The following is a 24,937-nucleotide window of genomic DNA, read 5'->3' as shown; positions in this document are numbered from 1 at the left end:
TGATCAGCTCATTTTCAGACAGGTTTTTATATAAATGGATCAGGACAAAAAGAGAGAATCTTTTTTCCTGAAACTTTCAGAATCTCTTCACACAGAGGGCACACATGTTTATGTATAAAATACATGAAAAAGTGCATTTTGCATAATAGGTGACCTTTAAATACCAAATATAATGAAAGGGAAATACTTCAGTCAACAGCATCTTTCTCAAGGTTGAACCTAATACTTGTTATTTGTATTATTGATTGATCCACCTATTATTTTTGGGATAGTGTAGATCAGGGGTGTCAAACTCAAGGCCCGGGGGCCAAATACGGCCCGCGACTTCACTTCATGCGGCCCCACAAGAGCTGGCAAAGAATATAATAATATATTGTTTATTATACGGTTACATGGCGATTTACGTTAGCAGGTTGCCCATAAACTACATGTCCCACAATGCATCTCAGACTTGCAATTATTTGCCCTAGACTTCTGCTTTCAGTCGTAGTTAATTATGAAGTTATTACCCTATCCGATAATAATCCAATGCAGAGGCAATAATGTAAAATACATTATTTTAAATATTTATATAGTCTTAAAGTTACAACCGGCCTTTTGAGTGCAACCATAATGCTCATGTGACCCGCAATGAAATTGAGTTTGACCCCCATGATGAATATTTAAAACCTAACAATGAGGAACCAAGAAGTATTTGGCATTTTTACTGTAATATTACCTGTATTCGCTAATCAATGTTTGCTTTCTGCCGATAATATTTAATGAGTCAATTGTTTGATATAATAAAAAGGTGGAAGTAAAAGTGGAATGTACTTAAATGGAGCAGTGCTGAAAGTGCTTTTATATTTAAACCTGATGGAGTTCAAGCTTGGTGAGGATCGAGTATTTTAAAGTGAAAAGTGTAATTCTACATCAGTTTTACGTTTTGATAATCTATGTAAAAAAAATTGCCAATAGTGCCATATCACTGTTACTTTGACTCAAAGAGTAAATGATCTGAATATTTAAGTATTTGCCAGTGGAAGATCTTCAAAGCACAAACCAACTCTGGGCTTGGTTTATTAAATAGCAAAGTCAGACAGGAAGTCTCCATTCTTCAACCAGGACTCAAAATGGGTCTTAATAAAATACAACTGGCTTATAAAGTTTGTCACAGTTTTACAGTATCCAAAGGGAAAGTTTGAAATAAAAATGCAGAGGTCTCGACAAAGTAAAGGCAAGAAAACATTTAAATAGTGCGCTAAGGAATATATCTCCTGATACTATAATAATATCAGTCTGGCGTTATAAAAAAAAGAAGAAAAAGAATGAAGTCAATTCTATAGCAAAAATCTAACTCACCTGATTCCTTATAACACTTAAATTTACAATAATATACATATTTTTGTAAACAACCTTAATTTCAATAGATAATCTTGTTTACAAGTGCATCTGGAGAAAAAATAACATTTATATCCTTTTGCATCAAATGCCCCCCCCCCCCCTTGTCCATGATTTACCTCAATGGCTAATCTTGTTGTGAGCTTCTATCAAGAATAAAGACTGTGGTCCACAGCTGTACAAATTAAAATGTTCCATAACAGCAATTATACACAAGGTCAATAGTCCAATGGCTGAAGCAGAGAAGACACATGCTGGATTTTGACATCTTGGGACCACAGTTGTTACTCTCCGTTTGGACCTGTCCTCGGTCTCAAACGGGACTCCGGTTTGACTCCAGTAGTCTGATTTATTCTTGTTTCTACTGACGAGTGCCGGGGGGTAGAGCGAGGTTGGCCATCAGCTCGTGAACAGAAGCAAATATCGTACACTCACCTGAGAGAAAGATAGAAAATACGGAGTGTTAATGACAAGCAATGACATTTGTGACCCGCTCTATCGAAATCAGTCGGAAGTCGCAACGGCTCATTTCAAAATAAACGTGGATTTGCGTACAAAACAATTTTTTCGGGGTGCGGGTGTTTTGTTTGATTTTAAACAAACAAAGTCTTGGCTTTCAGAATATTAAACTTTTATTTACAAAATCACACGATAAATACATTTTTGAAGCTTGTAAAGGGAAGATGACCGGCACCTCTCACTCGCAATCTGCTCTTCCGCAGCGCCGCGCCCCCTCCCTCCGGCTGACATTATGAATGTAAGCGTATAGTAATCATAGATAACACGGCAGGGTCCGTTACAGTTTGTTTTCATCTGATTTCAAATAAACAAAGTCTTGGCTTTCAGAATATTAAACTTGTTTCGGCAAATTCAGATGATAAATACAACTTTGAAGCTTGTGACGGCATAATTACAAGCGGAGAACGGAGTAACTTAACGTCACAGCAGGCTTAACAACAGCCGGTGTTTCTCGTGAGGGTTTTCCCCGGGAAACGAACGCAATACACACAAACGCAAAAATACGCAAACGAGATCGATGGATTCCAGAGAAGAGGAAACTTTGAAGGCCTTTTTCTCAAAATGATGACTCGGTGACAGTCATTATATAATGTGATATATTTCGCTTAATATTTGGAGTACAACAACAATCCTGATATCATTAGAAAGCTAGGAATATCCTCTTTCCAACAGTGTATACAACTCAAAATGTGTCTTCGGGTCAATGCGACTGATTTCAATGGAGCAGGTCACATTTAGTGTCAGGTTTAGATGACACTGACTATTCAGTTGATATTAGTTTCAGTTTAGTAAAATGATAATAAAAATTCAGTTAAGTAATTTATTAAGTGTTCATCAGTGTGAAAGTCTCACCCTGTCTGGCGGGGTGCAGTTCGTTGAACCTCTTAAGGATATTAGAGACCATGAGGGCCGCGGCCCCCGAGGAGCTGTGCTGTCTGGGGATGTCGGCCTGCTGAGTGAGGCCCGTGGCCATGTCGTACACAATGGGGACGATGATGCTCAGGGGCTCCTGGGGCACCGGGATACGCTGAGTCAGCTGCAACTGGAAGGCACAACAGACACGGGGTCAGGTTGCTTCAAATGATGCTACACAAGTATAGGTGTGTGCTTGTTGCGGAGAGATGAGAGTGAGGCTCTGCTGAGACTTACAAAGAAGAGCATCTTTGATTTGAGCACCACAGCAATGGTCCCAGGAGGGGCGATGGGGGGAGCACTGGGAGGGATGGTGAGACAGAACTGCACATTCCACTTCAGCTGTGAAGCCTGGTCAGGGAACTGCAGAGAAATCATATTAATATTTATAATACCTTTCAAACACAGAGAATTCTTATTTTGTTTATATAAGGCCAAAACATAGTAGGTACATAGTACAGATCTTAACTACAGAGCAGTACATAGAGGCAGGCTCATCAGAGCATATAGTGTACTTGTGCTATAGCTTTGTCACAATGTTTCTACAGTTATTTGACAACTAGTACAATCAAATGCCCTAACATTTAGCATATTCATAAAATCTTATACTTTCTGTGTAAAGATGGAGTAGCAATTGTGTTGTTGTTTTCTCTATAGATCAAAATACACCCAAACTGAAAAGGTTCATATACAATCATGATTCTATACATGCTACTATGTCTCTTCAATAAGAAACAGCTACCCACCAGTTCCATCTTCATGATGCGCACACAGTCTCTCAGGATGTTGGTGGGCGCCCCCAGCAGCTTTGTGAAGGCATTTAGAGTGTTGTATTTGAAGGGAGGACCAGCAACCTAGAAAGATGAAGCCATGGAATAACAACAACATGAGTGCAGGGCAGGCATGACTTCCAAAGTGTCCTTAATGTAGTGCATCGCGGGTCGGAATTGTGTTTAAATGATTTAAATGATTTAAATGAAGCACTAAACTACTACCACTACGTCTTACATATAAGAACATTTGCTGCTCATGCTTACCCTTGTCTCGAAGAACTTCTCCAGGACCTGAAGCTCCTCCTGGGTCCAGGGACCTGCGTTTTCTGGAGTGACTTTGAGCTGCAGTGTCTGGTAGTTCTTTGGGTTGAGAGCCACGCGGCACTTGAGTACCTCCGTCTTGAACATGATCACCCCCGGCTCATTAGAGTTCACAATAGATAACTGGAGGAGAATTGGTAGAGAAGGGGAAGTTAGAACAGTCAGTTAGTTAGTGTAACAAATAAAAACGAACACAAGACTTGTCTCTCCAAATGAGTGCAATTCTTACGGTGGCTTCCTGCTGGATGATCCTCTGTAGGTGCCGTCTCATGATAACTGAACCCAGAAAACGCTCAAGAGGGGAGCAGAGGTAGCTACCAGCCAGGCCGGGCACCAGACAGGGAGTGGGTGAGGGAAGCAGAAGCACATGCAAGGCATTGTGGGTGAGGATGGTAGGAATGGAAGCAGCCCAGGGGCGCTGAGGTAGCTTGCGGGGTGGAGGCATACTGGAAGGCATAACCTGTGAACCTAAAACAAAGAGGCAGAGGGAAAGCGATGTTTTAGAGAAAAAATTCAATATTTTCAATAGTGCTTCATTTATTTATGGTAAGGTATTAACCTATAGCGTGTTTTACCATAAAAACAAAATACAGAAGTGCCAAATTATTTGGAAAGGATCACCTTGTTCTGTTACATTATTTGTCCACCAAATGTAAAATATCTTGGTCGCAATCATTTATCCGTTTGTACTTTATTAGATTCCTTCCTTTATAACAACTCAATAAACAACAAGGAGTCATTTCTTTTTGAAATAATGACGGATAGGGACAATTGTATACTGACCAAAAAGGTTTACCCTTTTTGGATACATTTTTCTTGAACAATTCTAGTTAAATGTATCAAAAAAAAAATCTAAAAGGGGATTAGTATCAAGATGATTTACTAATAGTATGTCAAATGAATCCATTATCAGTTGGGATGTATAGGTTATGCGAGACAACACTGAAAGAAGCACTACTTACTGGTCCCGGCTCGCGGAGAATGAGGATCGGGGATAGGCGAGTGCAGCGATGGGTTACCAGGGGACATGCCAGGGATCCTTGCCCCAGGAGAAGGCCCTGAGACCTGGGGTGAGCCTGGCCACTGGCCCCTATGGCTGGGAGACACCATGGCATATGGAGAGCTGGGGTCCAGAGCACCTAGGTTGAATAAGAGACAGCCATCAGCAACGAAATAACACTAATACACAACAATTAACACTGTTAAATGTATACACCACTGTGTGCCCACTAAATACTGCCCATTTTTCATTGGATGTCATTTTCAGCCCGTGCCAGAAGACCAGAATTACCACCAGGCCAGAATTTAGGGCCATCCTGCTGCTTACCGTGAGGACTGGCAAAGCTGGTCTGGCCCATGGCAATGCCAAGAGAAGACGGAGAGGGGGTGGGCCCGAAAGGAGAAGGAGCCCGCAGAGCTCCACTAGGGGAGCCAGAGGCATGGATGTTCCCTGCACACACACACACACACATACATACCAAAGGACTCATCAGACTCTGAGCTTGACAAGTTCTCATTGCGCACACACACACACACACACACACACACACACACACACACACACACACACACACACACACACACACACACACACACACACACACACACACACACACACACACACACACACACACACACACACACACACACACACACACACACACACACACACACACACACACACACACACACACACACACACACACACACACACACACACACACACACACACACACACACACACACACACACACACACACACACACACACACACACACACACACTAAAGCAGGGCGGGCCGTAGTCTCTGGCTGGCGGGCTGAGATGGAGGAATGGAAGGAGCAGGGCAAAATGCATGCTTCATTTCCTCTCGGCTGTGAGGCGTGTGTGTGTTGCATGAGAAGCACAACTGATATCATGGTTTTTGCAAAATTGAAAATGGGCACACATGGTAGCTCCTCCTCATTTTCTGTTGCATTCACACAATTTGTTCTTGCAACAAACCAGCAGATAGTTTGAGGGCCACAATGGGACATGTTCATAAAACAAAAACAAAAGCAAACATTTGTATGGGGGCATGAAAAGCTCAGATGACAAACACAAAAGCAGACATCAGTCACTCACACACACATGGACAAGAGCCGAGCTTGCTGCTACTGTACCTGGCGACTGGGTGGGCATCATGGATGGCGAGGGGGTTACGTTAGCATGGTAATTTGGTGGTGGTGAAGTGAGAGGAGGATAGACACCTCCCACAACCCCTCTCATTGTTTGCGGCTGCTGTTGAGCTTGCAACTGATTCATCAGGCTGTCCATCACGTCAACACCCACCGGCGAGGGGGGGTTGTCATCTTCATTAACAGAGCGCCTGCGAGCATCCTGATTACTGTCTACAAACATGTTTAGGAATGTCTAGACAGGGGAAAGAAGAGAAAGACAATGTAAACAGCTGGGTAAAAGTCAATTGTTAAATCATAAACAGTATGCATCCCTCTCCTCCGTCATCATCCTGTTGGACCTGTCTGCTGCATTCGACACGGTGAACCATCAGATCCTCCTTTGCACTCTCCAAAAACTTGGAGTTTCAGGCACTGCACTTTCCCTCCTCACCTCATACCTCAAAGACCGTACCTACAGGGTTACTTGGAGAGGGTCCATACTAGGGATGCCAGCGATTATTCGATTATTCGTTACAGTCTCCATAATCGAATATTATTTTTAAAAATCGATTTAAAAAAAAAAAATTATTATTATTTTTTTTTTTTTTTCTGGCTTAGTTTCAACCAAAATAGACTAATGCTAATAATAGTAATATAATTAATAATTGTAAATGGCCATTGGTCACACCACCAGTTTGTTTTACTGTAAACTTGGAGGAAGCCTGCGTGCAGAGCAGACTGCTGCTGCAGCACGCTACACACCGACCCCGCCCCCACCGCCCCTCCCTCACCCCCCCTCCCTCACACGTGCGACTAAAGATGGCAGGTAAAAGTGTTCCTCCTCGTGGAACTACTTCGAACTTACAAGTCCAAAGGAAGTTAAATGCAAGCTCTGCGAAAAGACGTTGGTCTATCACAGCTCAACCTCCACAATGCGTTCGCATTTGAGTGCGAAGCACGCCAAAGAGGTTACAAAAAAAGACGCAGCACAGCCGGCCATTACCAACTTCACGTCAAGGCCACGTTGTTGTGATAACATGCGTGCAGGTGAAATAACTGCACTAATCACCAATATGCTAGTGAAGGACATGTTTCGTGGAAGGAGGGGGTTTCCTTAAGCTTATGGCATGCGTGGAACCAGAGTACAGGGTCCCGGGCCGTACTACAATGACCACACGTATTGAAAAGCTGTACAAAGATAAGGCAGAAGATCTGCGCAGAAGCTTGTCAACTGTCTCAAAGGTGTCGATAACCACCGACGGGTGGACAGCACTCACAACAGAATCGTACGTTACCATAACCTGCCATTACATCGACAGTGAATGGGAGATGAAGAGTGCGGTTCTACAGACCCGTGCAACGCCTAAACGGCACACGGCAGAGAATTTAGCCGAGGGGCTCCGCAGTGCTACCGAGAAAGTGACTGCGTGTGTACATGACAACGCGAGCAATGTCACTCTCACCAATAATGAGTACTTGGATTGGGATTCAAGTCCATGTTATGCCCATACACTCCAACTTGCAATCAATGATGGATTCAAGCTGAAGGCCATCCATCATATTGTCGCTGGTGCCAGTCGACTTGTGTCACATTTCCACCACAGCACAGTAGCAACACAGGCGCTGTGTCAGAAACAGGTTTGTTTGTTTCTTTGTTTGCACCCCCTTTCTTTTTCCTTTTCTTTTTTATGGAAGTAACAAAAATGATAGAACTTGCATACAAACACGTTTTTGCTTCTTTTCTTTTACTTAAACCTGTGATGTGACAAAGCTAATTCTGATTTTGTTTCAAGTTGATCAAACACTGCCAGTTCACCGCCTGATACAGTACTGCCGTACAAGGTGGAATTCCATCTACGACATGTTTGATCGCCTGCTGGAGCAGTGCTGGCCTGTTGCTGCGGTTCTTTCTGACCGAAGTGTCACAACTCTGTCAGACGCTAGGACCCTTGACCTGGCCGATGACAGCTGGATCGTGATGGAAGAGATGCTGCCGGTGTTGCGCTCCCTGAAATGCGCTACTACTGCCCTGTGTGGAGAGTCAGGGGTTTCCAGCTCCATGATTTATCCTGTCACAGCAACTTTGCTGACCAAACACCTGCCTGTTGCTCCAGGAGAGTCTAAAAAGGTTGCGGAGTACAAGCAAACCGTGTCCGTGTTACTGAAACGGCAACTGAAACCCGACGAAGTGGAGAGTGCCAAGAACGTTCCGTTCATCGCTTCGTTTCTTGACCCGCGGCATAAACATCTGAAGTTTGCTAACGATGCGCTCAGGGATGCTGTCAAGGCCAGAGTCAAGGAGCTGCTTTCAGCCTTAGGAGCAGACGCCAGACCAGAGATCACAGAGGAGGACTCCTCTGAGACTGAGTCTGAGTCAGCGAGGGAGTCTGCTGCGACCAAGAGACGACGATACGACAACAAGTCAGCAATGATAACATTGTTTGGAGAAGAATACCACGCGGAGGAACCTGTAACTCCTGAAATGGAGTTAAGTCACTACTGTGATGAAATGTGCATCGCTCCCCATTTGGATCCCCTCGAATGGTGGGGAGTAAATGAGACGAAGTACGTAAGGTTGGCACAACTTGCGAGGTCATATTTGTGTGTGCCGGCCACGTCTGTGCCCTCGAAAGGGTTTTCTCGGCGGCAGGACTAATCCTTAACCGGCTGCGCTCTCGGCTACACCCTGACCACGTTGACCAGCTCATCTTTTTGAACAAGAACAACTAAATAGTAAGACGTTTTGTTGTTGCGAGTGAAGCTTTAATTTGTATTATTTGGAGCCTAATTTCTATAGCCTAAAAGACTCACTCGCTACTGTTTGTTAGAATGTTCATTACAATAGGCCTACTGTTATTTATAGACTATAATGCCATTTTGATTTATTATTTGATGTATAAGCAAGTGATGCTATTGTTTTTGTTGACTGATTACTGCATTATTATTTTATTCGTGATTGTTAACTAGGCTATGAAAGTGAAATTGTACGGCCTATTGTTCTAGTGCCTGCCATTGCCTTTTTTTTGAAGATGCGAGATGCACGCACACACAATAGGCTATTTATTGAATGTATTTCAATGCTGCTTATTAATACAGGCTATGATGGTGGTTTATTTTTTGTTGTTGTCTAAAGTGCCTGCCATTGCCATGGGGCGCGCGGTCGAATAATCGATTATTATTCTCCAGGGCTGCCGAATAATCGATTTTGATCATGGTCGGTTTCTGGCAACCCTAGTCCGTACCTACAGGGTAACTTGGAGAGGGTCCGAGTCCGACCCTTGTCAATTAACTACAGGGGTCCCTCAGGGCTCTGTTCTTGGTCCCCTCCTCTTCTCCTTGTACACAAACTTGCTCGGATCTGTCATTAGCCCGTATGGTTTTTCATACCACTGCTACGCTGACGACACCCAATTAATTCTGTCCTTTCCCTGCTCAGAGACCCAGGTCATCGCACGCATCTCTGCTTGTCTAGCTGACATCTCTCAGTGGATGTCTGCTCATCAGCTCAAGCTCAACCTTGACAAGAGTGAACTGCTTTTCCTTCCGGGAAAAGATTGTCCCACTCTTGACCTAACAATCAACATCGGCACCTCTATTGTTTCCCCGACTCAGACTGCAAGGAATCTGGGTGTGATCCTAGATAACAACCTGTCTTTCACTGCAAACATCGCTGCTACAACCCGCTGCTGCAGATACACACTTTACAACATCAGGAGGATACGTCCCCAGCTGACCCAGAAAGCGACGCAGCTTCTAGTCCAGGCTCTCGTCATCTCACGTCTAGACTACTGCAACTCCCTCCTGGCTGGTCTACCTGCATGTGCCATCCGACCTCTGCAGCTCATCCAGAATGCAGCGGCTCGTCTGGTCTTCAACCTTCCAAAATGTTCCCTCCGCTCCCTTCACTGGCTTCCAGTAATTGCTAGAATCCACTTCAAAACAATGGTACTTGCATACCATGCTGCGAATGGATCTGGCCCTTCCTACATCCAGGACATGGTTAAACTGTACACCCCAGCGCGTGCACTAAGCTCTGCATCAGCCAAACAGCTCGCTGCACCCTCGCTGCGAGGGGGACCCAAGTTCCCATCAGCAAAAACATGTGGGTTTGCTATCCTGGCTCCAAAATGGTGGAATGAGCTCCCCATTGACATCAGGACAACAGATAGCTTGCACATCTTCCGGCGCAGACTGAAAACTCATCTCTTTCGACTCCACTTTGAGCGATAGAATTACTAACAAAGAACTGCTAACAGAGCACTTATATGGGGATGGGAACGATTAATCGAATATTCGAAATTATTCAGGTATTCGAATAATTATTCATGTATTCGAATATGAGTTATGAATATTTTTTTTGGGAGTGATGCTTAAGTTGATTACATATTATCAAATTGAATAATTCAATGTATATATATATATATATATATATATATACGACAGTGCCCTAGCTAAATGTGTTGGGTCTAAAGGTGTGTTTTGCTCCGCTCACCGGTCCCTCACAGCGGGCAGAGCTGCAGGTGCTGATCTCTCTCTCTCGCGTCCGGTTATACTTCACTCGTGTTTATGTTCAAATCCATCAGATCTAGCTAGTTCTAGCTAATGATATGGCTGCTGCCCCTCCCTACACGCAGATCATGCAGACTCAAACGTGGCCAAAATGTGGCGCAAATTCGCTCCGCAGCCGTTGCGAGGTTCATGAGCGTGCTCCCCCGCCCCCTGTCAACACTCGTGACACATGAGTGGCCAGCCTAAACAACAATAAGCGCTGCTTGGCAACCGTGTGTGGCGGCAAAGTACATAGACATTTTGACTGGAGAGATTTAGTTTAGCCGGTATTCAACATATTTTACCAGTCATAGTCCGGTAATTATTTACACTCTAAGAAGAGTCCTACACAACAGACATGGCGTCAAAAAGGAGTAATGTGTGGAAATATTTCGACCAGGTTAGTGAGTGCGGTGTAGAGGTCAAACTATGCCAAATGAAACTTATATAATATATATACATGCTATACCTTGCTATACCCGCAAACTCCGTTCCAGCTGAGAGGGTCTTCTCTACAGCTGGGCTGATTGTGAATCGCCTCCACACATGAAAGCTGTAGGCCTATAGCTGTCAAACTGTGATCACCAGTTCAATACATTTGACAAATTCGACTTGGTTTCTACAGTTATTTGAACATGTATGTATTTGTTTCTAAAAATTATTGGGGGGAAGAAAATAAAAATCTGAAAATGTTTTCGAAACATTTTTTTTTACCCAATTTTTTTTTTTTATATAGGATATGTACATTTCGGTTAACCGATTAACCGTTTTTTGAGGGGTCGAATATTCGAATATACATTTGCTTTCAAATTCCCATCCCTATTATATACTAATAAAGGATCTAAAGCCAGTTGAGTAGCACTTGAAATGTTTTAGCTCTATGAAACCTGATGTACTTATATGATTCTGTTTTCTTCAAGGTTGTATCTTCCTGGTCGAATGCACTTATTGTAAGTCGCTTTGGATAAAAGCGTCAGCTAAATGCAATGTAATATATATCTGCATACTTTCCCGACCAATCGGAGCACACTGGGCTCACAGGGAGGGGGGGGGGCAAGTGCTGCAGCGAGCCGTTTAGTGGAGAGAGTGAATACAGATACTTTACAGAGATGCTGTATGCGAAACCAATGTGAGTTTGGAAAATTGCACAGTATAAATCTATTCTAGTAGACGACAACAATGGAATTATGATCAGTGGAAATGGCCATGACATGTGACCTTTAACACTTTTTAGGTGCTCGTACACATGTCTTTTTAACAGATCCAGGATGACCTTTTCCCCTGTTTATGTTAAGCTAATTAGCTGCTGGCAGAAGCTTCATATTTACTGTACATACATGCCTCTAAGTCTTGTATACCTTGAGTCCAGGTGCAGGGTAGAAGCCCTCTACAATCTTAGTGTTGTCAAAAAGACTGTAGGCTCCGTCTCTGATGGCGACCACACCGCGGCTGCGGCAGTAGATGTCAATGCAGTACATGTTTCTGAAGGCCAGGCGGATGTGTGTGGGTGACTGGGGTAAGATGGAGAAGCACTGGTAGGCAGTGTTGGTGCGCTGGGTCAGGCCCAGCATGGGCACGGTTGGAAGCTTGTTGATTGCGTTCAGAGGGGCCTGTGTGTCAGAGAGAACCTGAGGTAGATGATAAATAGATAATGTTACTCAGGACATTAAACAGAACACTAAAGTGAAATTAAACAGTATGTGATTAGAGAAATAGAGGATACGTCTTTTTTGCAATTATTTGAGTCACATTAAGATTATGAACAAAACAGAATACAATACATTTTAGGAAGAGAGAATAATTTAAGAGTAACCTTAGAGGCCTCTTGATATTATAACTGGATCAAGATCCAACAAGTGGACATTTATTTGTTGTGGATGCAGTTTGACATCTGTGTACCTGCAGAAGCTGCATCACGTTAGGACTCTTGTTGAACATCTCTTGGAGCTGATGGAGGATGATATTGTGGCAGTTGGAGCAGCCAGAGTTCGGCCCCACGGTGCCCAGGGCGAGGTGGAACCGCTGGCTGTTGGCGTTCCACTGGATGGTGACGGAGCTGCCCTTGGTGGTGCCGTAACACAGCACCAGCTTACGGTAGTTGTACAGCCGCACCTCTGAAAACAGGCTCATAAGAGATGGCATCTCTGGAGGGAAGCAGTGAAGAGTGTGTAGCTGTATTAGATCAGTGTGTTTCTTTTGCAAAGCATCAAAGACACAACCTTGTGGGGGACATGACGAGTGCAAGACTTGACTAACTCTAGCTCTAACCATCTGCAGAATTCAACAACATCTTTCAAACTTACAAAAGTAAATCTGATCGCTCTGGGTTTTTTTAATTCAGTGTAGATTCATACACATGTACCAAAATGATGTAAAGTAACATACCGACTGAATTAAGATGAATTACAATCTTTGCTTAACACATGACCGTGCACGTACCTGGTAGTGCTCGAGAGAAGGTGAGGACACACTGGTAGAGCTGGCTGATGGCGTTCCAGTCGTTGAGGAACATCTCCACCACCTTGCGCCCGCCCACCGGCTCCGACAGAGGGTTTTCGTAGGTCAGATACACGTGCCGCGTGGAGGCTAATAAGAGGGGACAGATGGATTTGTTTAAACACCGGGCAGTGTTGTAAACTTCGAGTGTGGAGCCCGGAACAATCTGTTTCCGATGCGTACCTTGCTCCTTGCTGTGCGTGCTGTTGAGAGGGCAGTTGGCCAGCATCAGTTCAGCCACCCAGGTTCGGTTGTTCCTGCCCTGCAGTCTGAAGGTGCAGTCCAGCAGAGAGCGGTCTAAAGCTTTCCTGGTCTCCTCTCCTACACCTTTACAGGGAGGAATCCTGCAGGACAAACAAATATGCTGTATGATCACAATGTTTGTTGCAATGTTTATTATACTGTGAATATAAATGTGATTCATGTGTGTTTGAAAGCATGCAGGAATGCTTGTGACTGTGTATTACTTTATTAGACGTATTGCGTGACTGCTGCCATCTCCCTCCACTTGGACACCTTGGTTTGGGATTTCCATGTTGGACAGCTACTCAAGAGACAGACAGAAGGACATTTAGCATCGGCCAAACATATTTTTGCCATGCTTGATGTTGTTCCAACACATCTATGCCTGGTATGAATGATTAGAAATGTCTGCGCACTGGGACTTACCTCTGCTTTGAGGCCAATGAAAGGCATGTTGGTGTCGCACATCGCTACAAGGTGAGCCAGCTCTTTGTTGAAGGCACACATTTCTCCAGACCGCTTAGGCTTCTTTGGCTCCGGCTCCCCCTGGTCCCCAGATACCTATGGAGCAACAGAGACAAAGCAAATGGGTTTAATTGATTCCTTAGCAATGTCTTTTCTCACATTCACAAAAAGGTACACATGTTCACAAGGGGACGCTGACCAGTACAGGGAAAAGCTGAATTTATATTTGGTGGTCAGTGTTTCCCCTAGGATGGAGTCATAGCAGCGGTGCTAAAGATTTTTTTTGTGTGTGCACGTGCGAAGTGCACCCCGCCAATTTGTTTCTATGTGTCTGCCAGCACAAGAAAGGCTCTTGAGGCCTAGTACCAGGGCCGGTTCTAGCCAATTTGCTGCCCTAGGCGAGATTTTATATATAAAGAATAAATTAAAAATCTCTACAAAAAACAAATGCACTACAAAAACAGAAACTTATTGACATAGGTGATATACGTCAACATGGCTTCAAATGTATTCAGTATTGTATGAATATGTTTGAATTGGGGGGTGGACGTCACATCCTTTCGGGGAGTCCGGGGGCATGCCCCCCGGGAAGTTTTTTTTTAACATTTTAAAGTAAAATGCTTCAATCTGGTGCACTTTGAGCACACAATTACTAGAGACCTGATCTAGGGGGTACAACTCTAAACACCCATATGAAAAAGATCGGTTTACATTTTAATAATCAAATAAGTATGTGAACATAACCAATAACCTACCATAGCCAATAACAAATAAATGTAACTTATTTTATTTTTGTTGTTCATTCATATCTTATTTGACCAGTTAACATTTATTTATTTATGCATATTTTTGTATGCATCTCTCCAACTTTAAACGATATTTTTGATTACTGTCCTATACTGTAGTATACATTGGAATGATTTCAATGATGGCGCCTGATAAGCCAACATCCCCCACTTTCACCACTTACAGCGCCCATCGTACAGGGCAAATGAAAAGTGTAACCGGGGTGAAAAGGGTGTTACATTTACTTAATTATGAATGTTGTTACATCAAGGCCGAAAATTAGGATGAGCGCCAACGGTCAAAAATGTTTTTTCCCCTCCCAGAGCTACCAGTGCAGCGCCCCCCAGATCTGGCGCCCTAGGCGACCGCCTATGTCGCCTATGTGATTTTTGGCAGGGCCAAAAATCGGCCCTGCCTAGTACATACAGTGGCAATGTCTCAAGATTTAGCAAAATTACACCTTTATTGAACATACAGTAACACAAATACTACAAATTCACATAACAAACAATCAAAAATGAAAAAGGGTCGCCACTTATTATTTTAATAAATAAATAAAAAGTTTTTTGTTGTTTTTTGGGTACCTGGCTGGGGCCCCCTAGTAGCGGCGCGTATATTTCAGCAGCGGCGCTGCGCCGCGACTATTTGTATATAGGGGAAACACTGGTGGTATATTGTGGTGATGCAGACTACATATGTATCAACTGAGGCAACCCAAAATAAAATATATTTTCTTATCAAGAATAATGGAGGGTGGACATTGAATGCGTTTACTTTTCCCAGCACATTTCAAACTGTCTAGTTTAATCTTGAAGACAAGATCAATTAAAACCGATACGAAATGCTGTATGTCAACAAACAGAGATAAATGTTTTCTACTTTAGTGCTGCCTACCTTTCTCTTAGAGCCAGGTCGGACCACTCTCCCTGTTGTGTCCTGGACGAGGTGTTCTAGGTTGGGTTTAAAATGCTGCAGGAGCTGTGCACACATGGGCCCGTCATCTCCTTCCAACTGAGACACGGACAGGAACGAGTACTTGTACTGCAACGCTGTGGGACTGCTCGGCACTTCATGCATGTCCACCACCTACAAAAAAAAAAGAGAATGAGTAGAATTAGAACAAATTGGAAGGATCAACAATGGAGAATAAGAAGGTGGACACAAAAGTCAATTCAAATATTGAATATGGAATTTTGGTTTTAAGAAATAGATTTGTTCAGGAACTCACAATGTAGTACTGCGGAAGACGTGTGAGCTTAATGAAGAGTCTGTGTTTGGACAGGTTGCCTATGGGGTGAGAAGCCGAGTTGGACAGGTGAAGAATATCAGTGCACACGGTGGGAAGGTGTTTCACAGACTGTCGAGAACGCTGCTCCCCCAACCAGAACCTTGACAGAGAGAAAGAAAGATTTGATGTCTCAATAAAATCCATGATGTGAAAAAGTTCCGGAATCATAGCTCCCGCTGTTTACTAGTGCAAGACTCTGGCAATTCAGATCCCTGTCATCCTTCTCAACCACCATCTTGCCACCTTCTTAGCCAAGTGTTGCTATTGACAGCAATAAGTACATTTTGACAAGCTAGTGGCAGGCGTTGACTGCGAACTGCCAATGCTATACTTTACACTGTCAGCTGTGAATGTACGTGTGGTGTTTATAGCTATTTAAAAACGGAGGTGGTGTTCTCACTTAAGTTGTTGAAGCCAAGATATGATGCGCTTCATGTCATCGTTAATGGTCTTTTCAATGTCATCCAGCATAGACTGATCTAGAGAGAGAACACACAGGGTTATTTATTGCACAGAGTGGAGCATAACAAACATTACAAAGGAACTATGAACTAATATTACAAAAACATTGTGATTTGCTATTACTTACCTAATCCATACAGCATGGGTTGGAAGACGCCAGAGTGCAGGTCTACAAAAATGTGTAAACACTCTGAACGACCACAGGGCTCCAGTATCGGAATAACGAGTGTGGGTAAAGCGGTCTCGATGAATGCTGAAATAAACAAACAAACAAACTTCAACATCTCTTTTGTAGATGACTCAAAACCAGTTACAGTACATTAACTGACAGAACGTACATGGAGGATGCATGAGAGAGCACACCTCTATGAGCTAATGGGAATTTTGAATGTGCAATTCATCATAATTAAGACCAAGAAAATGATCCCATTACATTTTATTGTCAGGGTTAAAAGCAAACGTTCAACTGCTGTCAGTGATATCACATGGCTGCAACTGCTGTTGAGGACAACACTGGTTTCTTTTGCTTAATATATACCTACAAATGTGTTTAACTGAGTAAATACATACAGTTGTCACCAGGATTGCTGGTCTTCAGAATGGCCTTCAGTTCCTGTAGCTTCTGATTGGACCTTGCATGCACACTGTCAATCAAAAGCTTCTCCACTGAGAGATGGTCAATCTAAAAAAAGGAGTTAAAAAGGCATACATTATTTAATTGTAAAAATAATTGTACATTAAGCCACACTGCACCTTTTTGAGAACATATATCCGACTTACCCTCAAAGCTCTCTCCATTAATCTGGAGTCACAGGCAGGGAGAGGGGGCTCATGAGATATTTGCAATGGCTTAGATCCATCTGATTCGTCAATCTTGATATTGACTTTATGTACTGAGGCTGTACCCGTTTTCCTACCCAAAACCTGTTGGCTGATGAAACGAAAAAGGCAAAAATGAATCATTCAATTTGGGTATTTTGGAAGAACACAGTGTCCAGGGAAATGTAGAAGGTCTTACTTCCAGACAGTGAGCGTGAGGTATTTTGCAGGCATATATCGTTCCTCCTGCACCAGGTCACCCCATCGCTCTCTGATCAGCATCATAGTCTGAGAGTGGAGCACCTCTAGCTGCAGTGACAGACAGAAGGAGTCTGGAAACAATGCAGTTAAAGGAAACAGTGTGGGGAAATGTCAAGTCTAGGTGAATTGAGATAAAAAGAAAAACTACTACACACATCCTTCTATTAAAATTCAAAACACACTCAGATATATCCTCAAGACACGAAAAAAGGGGCATTTGTGCCTGACACAGACTGCTCTTTGACACGGTGAGCTGCACGGCTGGCGTCGGTGGGGGGAGGCTGAGCAGAGATGTACTGATTAGCATTGTGATTAGCTCATTCGAGCTCATCTCGCATGCTTGATTAGGGTCTTTGATATTAGCATGAATGCTAACAAGCTGTTGATTCTCTCTATGTTTCACCACAGACTGAAGCGTGATAAGACCGTGACTTTCTGATCAGAGGAGATCCTCTTCTTTCTGTATATATGGTTTACAACAGAATGGTCAATGACACAATTAAGAGTTCCTGACAACACTAATGATAGATGATTGTTTTTTTTACTTTAAACTAATGTTATAGATGTTTTTTGAAAATAAATAGGTTGGAGCATCTTGTATATAGAATAAATCTGTAAAAGGCTTTGGATCTTGATTTATTATGCGAAAATGTTTTTAACTGTCATTTTTCTTTGTTTAATTTAAAGGTTTTTTTTTAATCTATTTTATGCCTCACTGTATTTATATCTTCTATTTTATAATATACTCAATCTCGTGTTTTTTTTGTCCTCGTGTTTTAGCTATCATACATTGTTGTGCAAGCATTGTTTCATATTTCATATCGCCACAAAAACTAAAGACACTTCAATTAGCTCTGATTCATAAAACAGTGAACACATTTCCTAATACTGAATTTACAGATGTTACATCTCCATAAGGAATTCATTACAAAACACATGAATTGAATTGGTGATTGTAGTGAGAACCCTTGTAAATAACTCAAAGCAGTTGTGTGTTTTTTTAAAGGTTGTTAAGAAGAATGCAGCCGAGTTTCTCATTGAAATGCTGAAAGTGTCTGCTTGCCCAGTCAATACTCTATATGCCCAGAGACAGACACACACAGACACACAGACACACACCCTACTGCAGTAGTTCACATCAGACTGGGACTAAAGCCAAGTTTGATTGTGCATGCCACAGACAAATTGCATAGACAAAGAAAGGATACGCAAGCAGTTGTACATGTCCTGCAGAGGTTTTTCATCCGCACACAGGCGCGCCTGGACCAACTCGTGGATGAAGTTCACCTGCAGACTGTGGACCAAGGTTCGGCCATCTGTCAATTGCGAGGAGGGGGTGGGAAGACAGGTGGGAGGAGCGTGTGAAGGGGTTGACAGACAAACCAATTAAGAGTAAATGGGAAAGGGAAACCCATTAGCAATGAAGTATATTGTCAATCAGCAAGCCAATGGTACACTGTGGTGTGGAATGGAGATGGAGAAGCCTTACCTCCAGTTTCCTTGTCCTCCACAAGAATCTCCAACTTCAGCAGCCTCCAGGGAATATCTGGGTCATCTCCCATCACTGTCAAAGTGGCCTCAAACTCTCCTTCCACTCGAAACTTTACACGCCCATTAGCTACACAAAAACACACACAAGAAATCATAAAAATAAGATATTGTAATAGACAACATTTCCTTAGAGAAGCTGTTAATGTAGGTATATGAATAGCTATCAGAAAAAAATCCATAGTCGCTTTACAAACACTGCTTACCAACTGTGAGGTTTGCTAGCTGAGGTGGTAAGTCTGTAGTGACAAGGCGGTGCCGTAAAATCTGATTAAGTTGACACAGGGTGGTCTGCTTCTCAACCTTTGTGATGGGGTCTGGAGGAATGATCTTATCCTACAAATGGACACAGAGTCAATTGTGAGGCATACATAGAGTGAAATATCCCAACATCAAATCATATACATTTGTAGTCTTTCATGGTTTAATACACAGTTTTAACAGACTTACTCGTATACATGTGGGCAAGCGTGGATACGACCCTGTGGTGAGGACATCAATGGCAAAGGGGATGGCAAAGCTGGGTAAACGAGCATGTACCAGGGCATCTCTGGCCAGCGATGCCAGCCTATCAGCTGTATCTACGAACAAGATGGTCTGCTGATCCAAGAAGCTGGAGATCATCTATTACCACAAGAAGCAAGAGTAAGCTTTGATATGTTCTGATGGTACAAAGTAACTTTGTTGTGTATTATCAAAATCTACCTAAAAAGGAAGTCAAATTAACATACCGCGCACTTCTCAACTTTCCCTGCATTGCTTGCCCACTTCACCAGGGCTAGCAGACGCACAAATAGCTGCCTGGTACGACTGGCAAACTGGACAATCTCAATTTTTCTGAGAAGGAAACATTGGGTAAGAAATTAAACACAGTGTAACACAACAGCTTAACAGAATAGGTAGTTAAAGGAGTGAATTGATAAAGACATTCTGGAGGAAATTAAGTAACATACCTCTCCATGTCCGTTTTTCTTGGAAGCCTGAATAAAAAATAAATTACAACTTTTTATTACTGACATTGTCATCAAAGTAGAGCAACAACATAGCTTATAACATGCCATAACTCAGTGGGTTTGTGGTATGAGTATGACACGATAGCATTACATGAAAATGTTTTTCAGTTAGGAGGCGAAGATAAACTGTCTTTGGGACAGCAGTTGGGTCTCCCATATACCCCCACAGAAACACTTACTTTAAATATCAAATTCATTAGTTATAACTTCAGGATATTAATACAAATTATGTGTTGCAGTGATATAAAGTAATTAATTTAAACATTACAAATTGTACTCAAGTACTGTACTTAAGTACAATTTTTGTATTTGTATGTGTTGCTACTTTGCACTGTTACCCCATTACAAATCAGTAAATCGTGTACTTTTACTCCACTACATCTATGTAATACCTAGTTACATTGCAGATTTAGATTAATGATGTGAAATACAATCAAGAATAAAATAATACTTTAATTAAACCTGGAGTAAAATGCACAAGCTACCCTGCAGCACACAACGTGATTACAATGTGCTGCACCTTTACCACATATTTGACACATGCATCAATAATTATAATCAAAACATGTCATATTATTCTGAGATGGCCCGATCTGTATAATGAGTAATTTTGGCACGTGAAATAGATTTTGATGCTAATGTTTTTTTTAACTTTTACTTAAGAAACATTTTGATTGCAGGTCTTACACTGTGGTAGATCTACATTTGTACATGACCTGAGTACTTCTTCCACCTCTGAGGTGTTGTTTACCGGTACGTCCCATCACATATGTGGGCTATCCACTTTGTTAGGGCATAACATTAGGGCTATTAATTACATCTTGATGAGTCGGTTAGCTTTTGGCGTTATTATAGTGACTGGAGGAAGATAGTTCTCTAAGTTTACAGGTGTTAGCTGATTAGCCCGCCGGTAAGTTAGCTTTGAGGCCTACGATGCTAACATGTTACTTACAGTTCTGACAGCAGGGTGATTTCATGGTAGGTCCTCTGGAGGAGAAATTCAATGAGCAGGCTCATTCGGACCCCCTGTGTGGCCGGTGTCCCGGGTGGAGGTGGCTGTGGACCCGAGACAACCGGACCTCCGAGTGGGACGAGCTGCCCGTCTGACCCAATCTGCACCGGAGCCATTTTACAATGACGCTAGGGCTAACTGTTTGTTAGCGATGGACACCCAGCGGAAAACTATCGAGCTGTAGTAGCTTACTTCTTGTGAAAAGATTTCTCTTCACTATCTCACAACATCTCTGTCCCGAGACGAGTTTCTCGGCATGGACTTGGTTTCCTTGTATGGCACGAAACTCAACAAATGCACCAAATTTGGTAACTCATTACGGAGAAGGCTCAACGCCGCTCTGCCGCCATCTTTGCTGTCGGGAACGCTTAGCAATGCATAGGTCCGGTGGGAAAGAAAACCAAGACAGGAGCCCTGAGGAGTGAGAGTCATGAATGTGTCCTCATTATTGTGTCTCACACTGGGTTACTGGTTCCCAGGCCGAACAATTTGTTTAAGGCCAGGTTTACAATGCCAGAGAAGTGCTTGGGTGTATTACTTAATTAAGTGCATATCCTGCTGTGACACTATCTTTCATGGATCATATTCATATCTGTATAACTGAAAGTGCATTGTATATCGACCAAGTGTATTTAATTAATTAAGTGTGTCAGTCTGTGATGTTACAGACTCATGTCGTTAAAGGGCTCATATTCTTCCCAAGGCCCACACAACCTTGTTGACGTACGTGGGTAGGGGAGTATTGTGCATTTTGTAAAGATGAGGCATAAAACACAAGGTGTTGAAGCAAAGATTGACAAACAATATAAACATGTATACAACTGTCTTCAAGAGACATGTTCTGAAATCAAAGATAAGTGAGATGCAAAGGTGTTATCCTCCTTCAATGCTGTTTATGCATTTAATTAGCCCTGTAAGTGCCAGCTGAGTGTGTACTGAAGCTGCAAGAAAATAGAGTAACCTTAAACATTGTAACACTGTCTAAAAAAATGCCCTGTTAATAACCCCTTTGTCCAATCCCTCGTATTTTTGATTGAATGTATAGATTATTTATTGTGCATTAATTAAGAATTTGGTGTCTTGTTTAATGATGTGTTGGACCACTGGATGACCACAAGCCATCAATCACTACTGCCCCTTGGCTCAAGACCAAGGGGCAGTCATTGACCCCCTAAACTGGGAGGATTTTGACAATGTGAACAACAAATAAAGTGCAACATCAACTGACCTAAAAAGGCCATTGAGTGGGTCATGTGGAAGTGTAATGTACCCCATTTGCAAACAATAGGAGAAATTGGGCTAATAATGGCCCAGTAGCTCTTTGTTATGTTCCAGGTCTGTTGATTGATGTGTGGTTTATAAATTGTTCCAGGTCTGTTGATGTGTGGTTTATAAATTGTTCAATCAAATAGAATTTTGAATACTTTTATAGACTATATCCAACCGTTCACTTGTACCTGTCTCTCAAATCTTCAGATGCCCTCATGAACACTGTAACAGATTTTGCTTGATCAAATCATTTTTAGTCTGTCTGAAAATTAACTGTAAACATTTCAAAATGCAGAGACTTAAGAATAAATGTAGGAAGTAAGCCTAACTTGGGTGGTATTTTTTCACAGAGGTAAACAGTCAAACCATTTAGGAAAGGGAATAAAGCAATATTCTTAGTTTTCTATCAATCACATCCTCTCTAATAAATGCTGAAATGCAGTAGTGTATTGTAAATAAGTACATGTACTCAAGTAAGAAATGTACTTTATTTGAGTATTTGAGTATGTATACTGCTTTATGCTTTTACGTCACTAGATTCTGTGGGCAAATGTACTTTTACTCTACTACTACTTTTTTAACAAATGTAGTCACTTGATAATTTGCAGATTTAGGTTATTAATACAAACAATTATTCGACACACATTATAATAAATAATTATAGGTTAAGCTACCCAGTATTGTAATAAGTACTTAAAATAAATCCTACCTTTAACAAGTGATTTTTTTATTCAAATAGCCTACTTTTTTTTGCTTTACTACATTTTAATGCAGGACTTTTACTTCACTTGTTACACTGTAGTATTGCTACTTTTACTTAAGTAACTCATCTGAGTACTTCCTCCACCTCTGCTGAAATGTCTGTTTGTGGTACGTTTGAATGAGCTGATTTGGACTTTTATGAAAACATGACATCTTCATGTATGACCACCCCGTGCGATAGGAGGCGATATAGTCAAGTGCGTCAGTTTGCTCAGTTTTTTCTCTTGGTTTTAATGAAAATACGGATTGTACATCCATACTGGAGTCGGAGTCACACATCAGAATTGAGAGAGGTTTTATGCCCTTTCCATTCAGCGGGTGTTGTGTTTGCTGCGCTGCACTCCGTTGTGGTGCAAACTAGCTCATAGACAAAGCTGACTATTGGAGTTCACACAGTCGTCTGGCCTGTTTTTACTGAACGGCATTTGTGTACGACTGCGCTTCCGCCATGTTGAACGGATTCAAGTTGTGAGTGACTGCTGGGACCGAAGTGACAAGCCCCAGAAATCGGACTAGATAGAGTTAGGGGGCTGTTACCGCGCCGGTGACGCAGGAAAAACACCCAGAAGCAGAGGAAAAAACGTAGGAATTAGATCTTTCTAGTAACAGGTTTTGGGTCCTGCGAAACTGTCACTCATATAGGCCACGTTTATGTAATATACGACGACACCATCGTTCAAGGCTGGACGTAGCCCGTGAATAGAGGGGGAAGTCATATCAAATTCCTGGTGAGTTGTTAGCTAACTGGCTCGGTGCGCTGGCTGGTGATTGTTAGCTGGCTAGTATTAGCGTCAGCTGGTGGTGGATGCAAGGTAACATTACTGCATTTTAGCGGCTTGTGTTATTCAGATGCTGTTGGTTTAACCTCTCTTAACTATTCCTTATTGAATCTTTGACAATGTCAACACGATTAAACTGCAATTCATGGTCAACAGTACGTGTAGTCTGATTAGCTCACTCCGCTGCATTCACTGAAACCAAGCTAGCGCTAGCTAACGTTACCCGCAAACGGTCACTGTCTACAGACTGAGGAAGAACATTTCCTTCTAACGCCTAATGTTTACAAATTGTTCATATTTGATTATCCTCCAATCATATCTGTTATATGTTTCGTTAATAGCAGATTCATCAAAACCACAATGATGTTAACATTTTGTATCCTTTTGGCTTCCAAGATTTCATTTTCAGTTTGTTTTAGCCAAGTTATAACTTGGCGTTAGACGATACGGTTCAGAACACTCTACATTTCAGGAAATAGACGACTCCCCTGTCACTAACATATTTAACGTTTTTTAAGACAACCAGCTAGCTTAACTTGAGTTGAACGCTGAAATTGTTATGAAGTGGTGTTAAACATAATCTCGGGGGGTTCATTTTATAAAGGAGATAACTATTTAGCTAGTTGTCGAGTCATATCAGCAAGCCGCTTGTCAAAATAGGAACGTTAGCCAAATGCACCTTCGGGTATTTACCCGAACGTAAGCTAACTGCTAGCTAACGCTAGAACTGTTTATCTAGATTGCTTCTCGTTAGCATGCTAACACTACCAATGGTGATTGTAAATGGCGTAACATGGAACATGGTTGGTCAACAATAACGCCGGGGAAAGTGAATGTATATCGATACCGATTAAGGTTATTCATCAAACTATCTGTGTGCTAGATCGTGCATTATTTAGCAAAGGTTTGCTGGGAAAGTTTAATGTCAGGCCCGGTCGAATAGTGAGGCCTGCGTGTCTCAGCGGGCTTTGGTCGACAAGGCCGTCAATGCTCTGCTGTCTGGGCGGATCGCCTTGCAAGCTAACCAAACGTTAGTGCCGCAGCTAGCTAGCAGCAGGCGTTAACTAACTAAACCACCAGCTGTTAACGGTTGTTGTGGGCGCTAGTTTGTATCAATAGTTA

General features: G+C 42.4%; 2 protein-coding genes across 3 annotated transcripts in view; one reads left to right on the top strand and one right to left on the bottom strand.

Moving 5' to 3' along the window:
• Positions 1 to 1,028: 1,028 nt before the first annotated feature.
• med14 (mediator complex subunit 14) lies at positions 1,029 to 22,325 on the bottom strand. 2 transcript variants are annotated; one of them, XM_034109895.2, is made up of 29 exons: positions 20,946 to 22,325; positions 19,934 to 19,960; positions 19,712 to 19,817; positions 19,431 to 19,604; positions 19,187 to 19,316; positions 18,922 to 19,050; positions 18,641 to 18,748; positions 17,371 to 17,503; positions 17,133 to 17,283; positions 16,923 to 17,034; positions 16,480 to 16,605; positions 16,291 to 16,369; positions 15,831 to 15,990; positions 15,497 to 15,688; positions 13,778 to 13,912; positions 13,576 to 13,652; positions 13,292 to 13,452; positions 13,052 to 13,198; positions 12,512 to 12,756; positions 11,971 to 12,240; positions 6,068 to 6,317; positions 5,233 to 5,355; positions 4,868 to 5,044; positions 4,135 to 4,373; positions 3,849 to 4,028; positions 3,558 to 3,665; positions 3,049 to 3,174; positions 2,752 to 2,941; positions 1,029 to 1,815 (listed from the first exon to the last, which is right to left on the bottom strand). In XM_034109895.2, the coding sequence occupies exons 1-29, from the start codon at positions 21,119 to 21,121 to the stop codon at positions 1,742 to 1,744; spliced, it is 4,305 nt and encodes a 1,434-aa protein (XP_033965786.1). In that variant the 5' UTR covers positions 21,122 to 22,325; the 3' UTR covers positions 1,029 to 1,741. The 2 variants fall into 2 exon arrangements, with proteins under 2 accessions (XP_033965786.1, XP_033965787.1); XM_034109896.2 differs by lacking the exon at positions 5,233 to 5,355.
• Positions 22,326 to 23,308: 983 nt separating this feature from the next.
• usp9 (ubiquitin specific peptidase 9) overlaps positions 23,309 to 24,937 on the top strand; it is a 43,084-nt gene continuing 41,455 nt past the window's right edge. Inside the window, 1 exon segment of the mRNA XM_071207005.1 lies at positions 23,309 to 23,764. The gene's annotated coding sequence lies outside the window, so the exon portion shown is untranslated.

Source organism: Pseudochaenichthys georgianus, chromosome 21 (assembly GCF_902827115.2).
Source record: "Pseudochaenichthys georgianus chromosome 21, fPseGeo1.2, whole genome shotgun sequence".
In the NCBI taxonomy this organism is placed as follows: Eukaryota; Metazoa; Chordata; class Actinopteri; order Perciformes; family Channichthyidae; genus Pseudochaenichthys; species Pseudochaenichthys georgianus.
This window is presented reverse-complemented; position numbering and strand designations above follow the sequence as displayed.